Raw genomic sequence first — 12,716 nt, 5'->3', positions numbered from 1 at the left:
AGCTTGTGCAAATAGTAGATTGACACTCATTGGTAAATGTATCATCATACAGATGCATAGGATGTTGCAGTAAAAAGGTGATATCAGAACAAGAGATTTGGAAGTGGGCAGATCGGAACAAATATAAATAGAAGCAAGATATCTTTTCTTCTTCTCCACACTTTATTACTCAAAGCCTCACAGGTATTCCTCCCTATAACAGCCCACATATAGACACACAAAGGATAACACCTACATTCCAAAATTTTGCCAAAATTGGTAACAATACTTTTATTTATCAGGCAGTATACTGCCACCAGCAAGATGGTCAGAGACAAACAGATATTTGACCAAGGGCAACAGCCCTGGGAGCCAATATGATTTTATCTCTTGTTGTAGCAGTGTAAGAAGAATACTAAGGTTAACCAGTGCTTGCTCACAAAACATTTTGGGGGTCTAACTTTGTAACAGGGGTGGATTTTGATACTACTATTTGCTTCAGTGTCTATCAGTAAAATTCTTTTTTTACCAAAGGTGGAAATGATGATCTGAATTTTGACATCGACAAGACTACCAGTGGTTTGGTCATAGCTCGACCTTTGCAAGCAAGCAAGAAATCGTTTTATAACCTTACTGTGCAGGTCACAGATGGGTCCCGTGCTGTTAGTACCCAGGTAAATTTTAATTTTGTGCTGTTTGCTATTCAGAATAAATTAAATAATGACTCAGTTGCCTGCTTGGTTATAAGGAGTGATTTGTACAGCTCATGAATTTAAAATTGTGATTTTAAAAGATTAGAGAGGTCATTTTGATGTAAAGTAGATTAATATGTTTGGTATTTAATTTAACTTTGTACTACTATGTGAAGCCTCAAGTAAAGCACTTCCACCAGAGTCACAATGAAGTAGGTTAAGATAAAAATGAATAATAAATGAATGCTATATCAAAACCTTATTAAATGATTATACATATGAATGCAGTCTTTTGAGCAGTCCTTTACGGATCAGTAAACTGTTCTGATCAGCAAAATTGTCAGCAGATTTGCCTATGTAGCAGCCATACCTTTATGGGTCAATTTCTTCTTAACCAGCTTCATTGTGACTTTGGTGAGCGTGTTTTATCTGCGGCACCACCACTTGTTAAACAAACAAATGAAGGTTGTACTTAAAAAGTCCATAGAAAAAATATATTCAGGCCAGACAGTATCACAGCTTGTCATGGGAATTTCAGTGCGTTTATCAGATAAACAATTGAAAGACCACAATTCTATATCAATAAAATGTCACCTGGAAGTGCAAAGTCTAAAAGGTCAATGTTTACACATGTATATGTGAATGTTATCAGTGACCCTTTTGAAAAACAGCTTGCATTGTAGAGTCGGGTTCTCATGAATAAGTGCTACAGATTTAAAATATGTGACAACTTGACCATATGTGAAATGAAGATCATCAAATCACTGCCAACTGTTTGGAACAAGTCCAGCAGATTGCAAATTTCTTTCTGATACCCAAGAGCTTCGCAATAAAAGTATTGCCCCGTCTAGTGCACATGCATATCAAATAAAAATGTGAGGGTATTGTATTTCCAGAGGAGGATCAGTTCTTGTGTATGGCTAACTTGCTGATAGGGTAAAAACGAGGGAACAGAATTTTGCTGTAATTACCCTAAACCATGATACAGACATGGTATGATTTATGGTCTACCATATTGCCTAATAAACACGAACTCCAGGAATGCCACAGAGGCTACCCCTGGGGGTTTATTGTATGAAGAATACCACAAAAGTTGCTCCTAGTGGTCCATAGCTTGGACTGAAAAATATCACAGGGGCCCCTCCTGATGATTCTTAACCTGGACTAAGACCACAAAGACTGCCCCTGGTGGTCCCAAATCTGACCTAAGGAACACCATAAAGATGGTTTCTTGTGATCCCTGGGTTAGATGCTATTGATGGTAAACTTATGCCTAGCCTAAGGAATACCACAAAAACTGCTCTTGATGTTCCCCAGCCTGTCCAGAAAAATGTGAAGTGAAACTGCTGTTGATGCTCCACATGTTTCCTGGCCTGGACTCAGGAATGTCATAAGCACAGCTCTTGGTGGTGCCTAGGCATGCCTTTAATGCCATAGGAGCTCTTTTGTGGTGGTGAGCATGTGTGGCCTTCCAGTCCCCCTGTTCCCTTCTTGCATACTACCTCTTGACGTGAGTACAGAATTCAGCAGCTAGTAAAACAATGTCGGTATGATTGTATACCTCAATTATATCTGAGAATCTTAAGCAGATTCAGACTGCATATTTCATATATACGTACCAGCTACACTTCAGTATCCAGCACTCATGTGTGTAAAGTCATTCCAACTATGGAAACTTTACTGTGCAGAGCCAAATGAGGGAACAGATGCAAATATTCCTCATTCTGTCCTAGCTGTTCTTATATGCTCAGTAGCTGCAATCCTTAATCCCTCTAAAACCTATGTCTTTTGTTTCTCTAACCTTTGACAGCATTGGGAATATCTGCCTGTCTACTGTTAGCACACGTACTTGTCCTGGCTATACATGTTAAGTTTGATAGATTAGTCACCATCCTAACGCTTAAAGAACCATATCAAAGCCAAATACTTAAAATGTATACATGCATTCTCCATGCTCCATTAAATAATTACACACTGCATCCCTTTGTCAAACACTTAGCCAAGCAGAGTCTTTTATTCCAGTTTTTTAAGTTTCGCTTTATCATGATATTTATACACTGTCAGGAGTCAACTGTTGTACCTTACGGGGGTCTTTTTTTTCTTAATTTACTTTAAATTTTTCTATGTGACCTGATCTTGAACTCGTTATAGACTCATATTCTTTTTTAATATTGTTTAGATAAATTTAAATGTAAGATTATGTAAACAACAAAATGTTGATTCAATTTAGGTAATCCAAAACAGGAAAAATAAGAACCAGTAGCAAGAATTCTGATTAGTTAATATAGATGGTATTTGATCTTTTATACTTTTTTTGCCAAGTTTAGCAGATCAGTCCCTTTCAGTCAAATGTGTAATTAATATAATCGCTGGAAAGAGCCATTAAATGTGGTTTTCCCATGTTCTAAATATAGTTTAATTGTCACAGTTTATTATTTTACATTCTGCTAACAAATTTCCAGATCAATTAAAAAGTACAATTCTTAAAAATCTTAACTTACTAAAAACTATTTTTTGTATGTATCTGGGTATATAAGCACTACTTTGCAGAAGAGAGTATACTTATTGGACATAGAAAAGCTTCTGAGGATTGGAATTAAAAAATACATTTATGGTATCTTCAGGGAGGCAGGGCATTTGTGTATGTAAACCATAGTCCCTTATCAGAAGCTAGCATTTAGTGGTATTAAAGGAAACTTACTGATAGAAATATGAATTGGAAAATGTGTAACATGTTTCCATTGCTTACACTTTTTACAAGTTCTTATCCCCCTAGGTTTGCTGCTGGAGCAACATATCTGGGGTGACTGATTGTTGAGGAAGACCCTCACTTTAAATTAGAGTCACCATGATAGTCAGTGATAAAGGGGTTTTTTTTGCCTTCCCCTGGACCAACTATGTCTTTTAGGGTTTTATATCTGGGATATGTTTATTTCCCTAGTGGTTGAACTTGATGGACTTATGTCTTTTTTTCAACCTAACCTACTATGTAACTATGTATTCACTTCACCCCTTATTTGTCTCTGTTACAGGTATACATCTTTGTTGTACCATATAATCATCATCGTCCAGAGTTTCAAAAGGATAACTACACTGTTCAAATTCCAGAAGATGTGCAGCTAGGTTCTGAAGTCATCAAAATTACAGCAACAGATAAAGACAGCGGAAACAAATTAATCTACACTATCCAAGGAAGTGCAGACCCAAGAAGCTCCAAGATGTTCAGGTTGGATCCTAATTCTGGTGTCCTGTTCACCACAGAGACCATGGACTATGAGACAATGCCTATTCATACTTTAACTATCATGGTATGTACTGTATTTTAATAAAAAAATAATCCTTACAAAAAGCTGTAAACGTGGTGGGTTGACCACCTGCACCAAATTAACATGACATACTCTAATTTGCTAAGATTTTTATCTTTGTTTATTTGTGTGGATAGAATATTTATTCATTAGATAATTAAAAACTAGTGCTGGTAACAGCATAACTTCTATTCCTTATTGTACAATTTATTCAGACTGACAGTATGCAAGTAAATGTAAAACTGGAAAACAATGATGGAATTGATGTTTTTATTATTTTACTACATAGGTGCGTGATCAGGAAGTTCAAATAAAAAGGAATTTTGTGAGGATTACCATTCAGGTACAAGACGTCAATGACCATTCACCACACTTTATTCACCCTGTATATGAAGGAAGTGTTTCTGAATCAGCTGCTGCTGGATCCGAGGTGCTAAGAGTCCAGGCTACTGACAAAGACCAGGGGCTCAATGCAAAGATCCAATATTATATTCAGTCAGGTAAGAATAACAATTCTAAAAGACTAAAAAATCTGCACCATGCATAAAAGTCCTGTGGTCCACACATGAAGCCATTATCAGCCACATAAGATCACTTTAATTCCCACTTGAGACTTCTTTAATCCACATTCAAAATCTCTATGATTTATCTAAGATAAACATGATTGATTAGTCAACCCTAGAATGAATATGTTATATTGAGCAAAGATGCCTTCATTCTCTCATTGGATCTTTAGTTAAAACTCATTTAGAATATTATGTCTAGTTTTGGGGACCTTAATTAAAAAATAATATTGAGTAAACAGAAAGAGTTCAGAGACAACAAAATGATACACAAACGGGGATAAAAAAGCTGGAGACTTCAGAAACCTAGCATGTACAGTCTTGAGTAAAGAAGGAAGAGGTGGAAGATGATTGAAACCTTTAAATACATTAGGGTGTGAATAAAGTTTAGAAGTGAAATGTTTAACTATGAAGTTAAGATTAAAAAAACATGCAGGAGGAGAGTTCAAACATAATTATAGAAAGTATTATTATACCAACAGTAGTTGATGCTTGGAACACAATTTAGTAGTAAATCAGTCAACTGTAAGTGAATTTGAACATGCTTGGAACAAACATAGTTCTATAATCTAACACAAAAAAGAAAAAAATATTACTATACTGGCAAATAGTCTTATGCTTCCTTTTTTAGGCACACAATACAGGTCCTCAGCATTATATTATCACATTAGGGCCCAGCAAATGTGGTCACATACATAGATATGGACTTGATGATGAGATTTAATGGTACTTTCTCTATCTATCCTTATTATGCATGGAAGTAACACTTGGTGGTGGTCACATAAGTCTTCTGTTGCCAATATTATGTCAGCTTATACTCTACCTCAGTGACTGCCAACCCTATTAGCCGTATGGACCACTAAATGCACAGAATCCAGACTGCGCATGCGCGGGGAGCCATGTGGCACTCAAAGGGGAAGAAACCTCCCCCATAGTGACGTCATAATGCCGGAACCTGGCCACTCTTAAATCGCAGGTCTGAGGCTTTATTGGAAGAATAGGTGGGTTGTGCCCATACGGGGGTCATGGTCCACGGCTCTGGCTAATGCACCCCCCAGCGGGGTCTTTGTCCTGACCCCACTGGGGGGTGCACCGGCCAGATACGTGGACCACAAAAATTTTCTCACAGACCACCGGTTGGCGACTGCTGGTCTACCTAATTGCAATATTTCATTCTACATATCGACAACTCTTAAATACAGGTCTTGTCTTTTTCTTGCGTGTTTTGATGGCTCCCAATACAATTTTTTACTGCACTGTCCTCGTTCTTTTCATATGAGCTGATTTTGGTTTGGAACCCACTGATCTAATGTTCCTGTCTGTTTAAACTGAGAAAACATTTTGTCTCTATTTTCCACCCATTGTATTCATACTGTCTTTAAAACAAAAGCAAAATTAGTGTCAGTTATTCTTAACATGTGACTACAAATGTGGGAAAGTGAACATTGACATATACAGTAAGTGCTGCCTTAAAATGAACTGGTTCTACTTCCACTGGATGGATTAAACTCGTAGTTTGTCAGATGGGATAAGTAATAATCTTTCTTGATTGAGACAGATGAATTTATGTGCACGGGAAAATATTTAACACCAAGTGATAAATGAGCATGGTATGTGTTGACTCATCTTTTAACATCAGTAATATGTATTTGGTGAAGCCTTAGAGTCAGATTGCCACATGTTCTTTATTGAACCATACACCATCACTGTATCCCTCATATTAGCTCTTCCACAACTGAAATCAGTGGCCTTGGTTTGTTTTATGTGCTCCTAAATAATCCTTGAGCACATCTACTGATATTAGTAAACCTAAACTTCAGGCCAACAGATAAATACACAGAATAAACACAATCATTTAGGTATTGCATACAGGTTTCCTCCACACCACTTTAGTGATAGGAGAAGCATCAGACTGATGAGCCCATCTCTCCATCACTCTGCCCACAGTATGCTCCTTGCAAAAAAACTTACTGGTGCTTTTTTTTCCTTCTGATCTCTAAGACTGCTGTACTAGAACAGCAAGAGGTTGATACCAGATCAAACTACCTATGTACTTACACATACATAATAACATTCCCTGGCTGTTATGATAACCCAATGGCTTTAACAGCTACATTTGCAGATAAAAGAAATTAGAAAAAAGTCCTCCAATTTTACTCCATATCAGTGATTGAAAGTGACAGCAAGGCAGCTAGCATTTTCAAAATAAAGGGTCAGCAATGACAGTCATTGTGTTACATTTACCAAAATATTTCATATACCGATCTGTGGTTTTATTAGTTAAACAAGCATGATCCATAATTTATTTATTTATATTTTTTCCACAGGCAACACAGAAGGATATTTTAATATTAATGAGTATTCCGGAGTGATTACTGTTGCTAAGACACTGGAGCAGCTAACAAAGACCTGGATAGTTTTGACAATTATTGCAGTAGATCAAGGAACGCCACAGCATCAGGACATAACCACTGTAAACCTACAAATCAAACCCTCTGAGATGTCACCACCGAAGTTTTTTTCAAGAGAATATGTGGTGGAAATTAGTGAGTCTGTGTCCATTGGCTCATTTGTAACCATGGTCTCTGCAACAAGCTGGTCTTCAATTAATTATGATATCAAGGAAGGAAATGAGCAAGGTTCTTTTTACCTGAACTGCTATTCTGGCATTATTAGCACTGAAAAAAGATTGGATTTTGAGACCATTTCTTCCTATCAACTTAAAATACGTGGTAACAGTTCTTTTGGCCTTTATAGTGAAACAACTGTCTTTATCTACATAATTGATGAAAATGACAACTCCCCTATTTTCTCACAGAGCATATATTTAGGTCAAATTAGTGAAGATGCTCCAATAGGCAGCATGGTGTCCAGTGTGGACTTGACCCCTCTGATCATTCAAGCTACTGACAATGACACTGAAGCCAATGCTATCTTGAACTACCAAATTCTGGATCCTGAAGTGCTAAGATACTTTACAATCAATCCAAGTATGGGAACACTGTTCACTGTGGCAGAACTTGATTTTGAGATGACAACATTGTTTTCTTTTGATGTACATGTTCATGACTCAGGCATGCCGTGTCGGTTTGCTTCTCAACCTGCAAAGGTCACCATACAAGTGATTAATATAAATGACTCTCCACCCAAATTTTTGAAGGAGACATATATTCTGAATATTTATTTACCTGCTTATAATAATATGCATATTTTTACTATGGCAGCTAAAGATATGGATTCAGATGTGATATACAGCATCTCACAAGGCAACCCAGATAATACTTTCTCCATTGATTCAAAATCTGGTGTGCTTGTTTTAAATGATTCCTCTCTCTTGAAATCATACCATGAACTTTCAGTAAAAGCTTGGGATGGCTTGTACCATGACACTGCACTGATAAAGATTAATGTCACCCAAGTGAGAAAGACCAACTTAAAATTTGATCAGTCTTTTTATACAGTAAAGGTAACTGAAAACGATCCTCGTAGTATGGTATTAAATATAGTGGATGTGGTTGGGGTTCAGCTCAATGAACCTGTTTATTTTTCACTTCTTACATATACAGAACTGTTCCAAATAGGTCCATCTTCTGGAGTTCTCCAAACTAAAGGTCTGGCATTTGACAGAGAGATTCAGAGCAAATATGATGTAATAGTGGAAGCTAAAGATGGCAGGAATCCTCCTCGGGTGTCTCAGACTAAGGTTGAGGTATACATTGAAGATGTCAATGATAATACTCCAGAATTCATTAAAACTCCATATTATGTGGCTGTAGAAGATGGCATAGAGCCTGGGGATGTCATTTTTCAGGTATCAGCTATGGATAAGGATGCTGGAAAAAACAGTGCTCTGACTTTTCAATTGGAAGATGACTATAAGTATTTTAGGATTGACCCATCTTTAGGAGACATTATTCTTACTCAACCATTTGATTATGAAGCCTTAAATCAGTATGTTCTAAAAGTGATTGTGAGAGACCATGGTGAACCTTCTTTGCAAGCTCAAGAGGAAGTAGTGATTATTGTCAGAAACAAATCTAACCCTATCTTCCAAAGTCTATACTACACAGTGACTGTGCCAGAAAATGTACCTATTTCTACTCCAGTTTTACACATTCAGGCTCGCAGCCCAGAAGGATTTCGTGTAATTTATAATATTGTAGAGAATGAGGCTCTTAGTTTTTTTAGCATTGACTTTAAGACTGGTTCTCTAAGTGTTTCTGGTCAACTAGATTATGAGACCAAAGCCACACATACTTTAACTGTTAGAGCCACGGATTCGGCTGTAGGCTATTTTTCGGAAGCAAGGGTGTTAGTTAAAGTAGAAGATGTAAATGACCACCCACCAGTTTTCTCTCAAATGGTCTACACAGGACACGTCATGGAAAAACTTCCACCATATCAACCAGTGATTCGAGTGCTAGCTTCAGATCAAGATTCTGGGAAAAATCAAGAGGTTTCATATCATATCTTAGGTAATGACACAGAGGAAATTCATGAATTCTTTCATATAAACCACAAAACTGGTGAAATCACAACGGCCCAAGAATTAGATTTTGAAACTAAACAGCAATTTCAATTCAAAGTAAGGGCAACAGATAGCGGTTTGCCACCTTTGCATGCGGATGCACTTGTCATTGTCAATGTATCTGATGTGAATGACAATCCTCCAGAATTCAGAGAAGCACAATATGAAGCGATTGTAAATGAGCTTGCCAACTGTGGACATATTGTTATTAAAGTCCAAGCATTTGACCTTGACAGTGTAGACGCTGGCAAGCTGGAGTATCTTATTCTTTCTGGTAACCATCATCGACATTTCACTATTAATAGCACATCTGGAGTCATCTCACTTTCTAACTTCTGTAGAAATACTTTGGATTTATATTACCAGCTACAGATCTCAGCTTCTGATGGGGTGTACAGGGATACTGTACCCGTGTACATCAATGTCACCCATGCCAACAAGCACACCCCAGCCTTTCAACAGGATGTATTTGAAGTTGAACTTGCAGAGAATGCAGAAATAGGCACTACAGTGATCGAGTTGGCAGCAAATGATCCTGATGATGGACCATATGGAACAGTGGATTATAGTATTATTAATAAACTGGCCTTGGACATGTTTTCTATTGACAAAAACGGCCACGTAGCAACATTGAGAAAATTAGACAGGGAGAATGCAACAGAGCGGTTTATTGCCATCAAAATCATGGCAAAGGACGGAGGTGGAAGAGCAGCTTTCTGCACAATTAAAATTATTCTGACAGATGAGAATGATAATGCCCCTCTCTTCATTGCCAGTGAATATACTTTATCTGTCCAGTCTAACCTTGGCAAAGGAATCCAAATTATTCAAGTAGTTGCTTATGATGCTGATGAAGGGCAAAATGCAGATGTTACTTATTCTATTGATAAATATGATGAAGATCTAGTTCAAATCAATCCTTACAATGGTACGATTGTTGCTAAAAAAAGCCTGTTAGGGATGGAAAACAAGGACATCACTTTTACAGTTATAGCAAAGGATGGGGCACCTCCAAACTGGAGGTCACCTGTTCCTGTTCATCTCCGTATTGTGCCAACTGAAGTTACTTTGCCCAAGTTTTCTGAACCATTATATAGTTTTTCAGCATCTGAAGATCTGCCTGAAGGATCTGAGGTAGGGCTTGTGAAAGCAACATCTTCTGAGCCAGTTATTTACAGCTTAGTAGAAGGTACAACACCAGAAAGCAACAAAGATGGTGTATTCAGCCTTGACAAACACACCGGATCTCTGGTAGTGAAAAAAGGAGTAGACCATGAAAAAACCAAATGGTATCTCATTGATGTACAGGCCAATAGTTCCCATTTGGGCAAAGAGTTAGTATCTTTGGTTTCAGTAAGCATCCATGTGAAAGATATTAATGACAATCAACCTGTTTTTGAATCTGACCTGTATAAAGCATCATTGACAGAAAATTTGCCAGCTGGGACAACTGTTATACAAGTTACTGCAAATGATCAAGACACAGGCAATGACGGGGTAGTGACTTACAGCCTGAAAGAAGATAAAAATGAAATTCATAGATTCTTCACCATTGATGCTGAAAATGGTTGGATTAGGACTCTTAAGGAGCTTGATTGTGAAAAGCAAGAAGTCTATCTACTTTATGTAATAGCTACAGACCAAGGCAAGAAAATTCAGCTTTCTTCTGAAACTATGGTAGAGGTGAGAGTAACTGATGAAAATGACAATCCTCCAAGGTTTACCTCCAAAGCATACAGGGGATCCATAGCAGAGAACAGCCAACCTGGACAGGTCATAACTACTCTCAAAACTTGGGACAACGATATATCTGAAAGCAACAGAAAAGTCATCTGCTTCATAACAGGTAAGATGAGTTGATTGAATGGTATTGCATGCATGTTTGAAAATGAAGAACAGGAATTCCCAGCATCTGCAGTTATTGGACATTTTCAAAGATATATTATAGTTCATTTAAGAAATCTGTCTACTGCCTAATACATGGATAATACTGTATATATAGATACACAGATATTATATATTAGATGTGGTCAGTTGCTACAGTTTATAAATTAGTATTATATATTTATTCCCTTCGTCAGATCTCTTTTATCCTTTGCGATAATTTATTTTTATGATTATCTTTTGAAAAATTTGTGAATGCGGGGAAAAGTCTCTTTGAAAAGAATATCCAATCAAATACAGGGAAATGTAAAAAGAAACATGGTTTTGCTTCCACATAATAGAATGGTTGAAGCCAGAAAGGCTTTAATTAATTTGCTGAGCTGAAATTTTAATTTCGCTAAACTTTCTATATACATTAGAGTAATACTATATTATGTTCCTTACAAGAGCAGGTTTGGCTTGGGTCAGGTTAAATTGTGGGGGTAGTTTGTTGGCACTAGAGATGTCTAGAAAAGGAGTAGAGTACTCTTGCAAAGAATAGCCAAAACATTAGTTCAATGACAGTTAAAACATTACTAAAAATGACTATACAAAATTATAGTAGCAGAAAATTATATGTATCATTTGTTTACAATATTTACAATAAACTTCTTGCCATTTCATCAAATTTTGATTGCAAATATTACCATAAATGGCATATTACAGTCAACCTTATATATAAGCTCTGACAGATCTATTCTTTTGACAGATGGAGACCCCTTAGGCTTGTTCAGCATCAATGAGGTTGGTGGTCAGTGGGTTGTGTCCTCCAAGAAGCCATTGGACAGAGAAGATAAGGAGAAACATCACCTAAAGGTGACCGCATCTGATGGAAAGTTCCAGGCGACCACGGAGGTGGAAATTACAGTGTTGGACATCAATGACAACAGTCCAGAGTGCCAACAGGTACATAGTGTAAATAGACAGAAAAGTGATGGATAACAGACCCCCTGCAGTACTTTAGGAAAATATTAGAAAACAAGGGGTCTACGTGGTAGTTGATAAATATCCTGCCATATGTCTGAGATGGTGTTTCCACATGACCACACTACTTTTAGCTAGGGGTTTGTTATTACTATTTTTTGTATTACTAAATGTATAGGAACATCCAAAATGTATGGTTGTCATCTGAACCGGAGGTGAAGGAAAATCTTCCAATGGAGACATTTGTTGCAGTGGCAAGTTTTTAAAAGGGCAATTTCCCACTTTTCCACTCTCTCTCCCCTATAAGGGATTTTCAGAGACTCTCAAACTATTCAACTCAACAATGTTTTTTCCGGGATTGTATTATATGTGTTTTATGTTATTTACCTGCAAAGACCCCCAAAAGCCCTAAGACTATAGCTGAGCACCGCCATCTTGGATGTGATATTAGTATTTTTCCTTGGAAGTTAGGAAAAAGATATTGGGTCACCACGGGGTAATTAGACACTTCCAGAAAAGGAGAGGGGGTTAGAAGCAGTCCTAGGAAGTTAACTCTTCTAAAGCAGTCATTTTTTTTAGCAAGTTCAAAGAAACATTCTAAGCCAAAAGCAATCATTTATGAAAAGAAAAACCACTGCAAAAAACATTTAAATTCTTATTTTTGTTGTGCTTTCACCTGCTATTTTTTATAATAATGCCAGGGTCTCTAATACAATTTCCTGCTCTTTTCAATAAAGAATGTTTTGTCTTCATATATACTTCAGTTTTATGCCTGGGATGTGCAAAACCACTGTGTTTATTG

The 12,716-nt window shown here is 37.1% G+C and overlaps 1 protein-coding gene across 1 annotated transcript in view; it reads left to right on the top strand.

Moving 5' to 3' along the window:
- FAT2 (FAT atypical cadherin 2) overlaps positions 1-12,716 on the top strand; it is a 46,482-nt gene that overhangs the window by 15,584 nt on the left and 18,182 nt on the right. The window contains exons 6-10 of the mRNA XM_072400447.1: positions 514-653; positions 3,704-3,979; positions 4,266-4,476; positions 6,867-10,913; positions 11,700-11,896. Of these exons, the coding sequence (XP_072256548.1) occupies positions 514-653; positions 3,704-3,979; positions 4,266-4,476; positions 6,867-10,913; positions 11,700-11,896 (4,871 nt within the window). The remainder of the gene's footprint in view (positions 1-513; positions 654-3,703; positions 3,980-4,265; positions 4,477-6,866; positions 10,914-11,699; positions 11,897-12,716) is intronic.

Source organism: Pyxicephalus adspersus, chromosome 2 (assembly GCF_032062135.1).
Source record: "Pyxicephalus adspersus chromosome 2, UCB_Pads_2.0, whole genome shotgun sequence".
NCBI lineage: Eukaryota > Metazoa > Chordata > Amphibia > Anura > Pyxicephalidae > Pyxicephalus > Pyxicephalus adspersus.
This window is presented reverse-complemented; position numbering and strand designations above follow the sequence as displayed.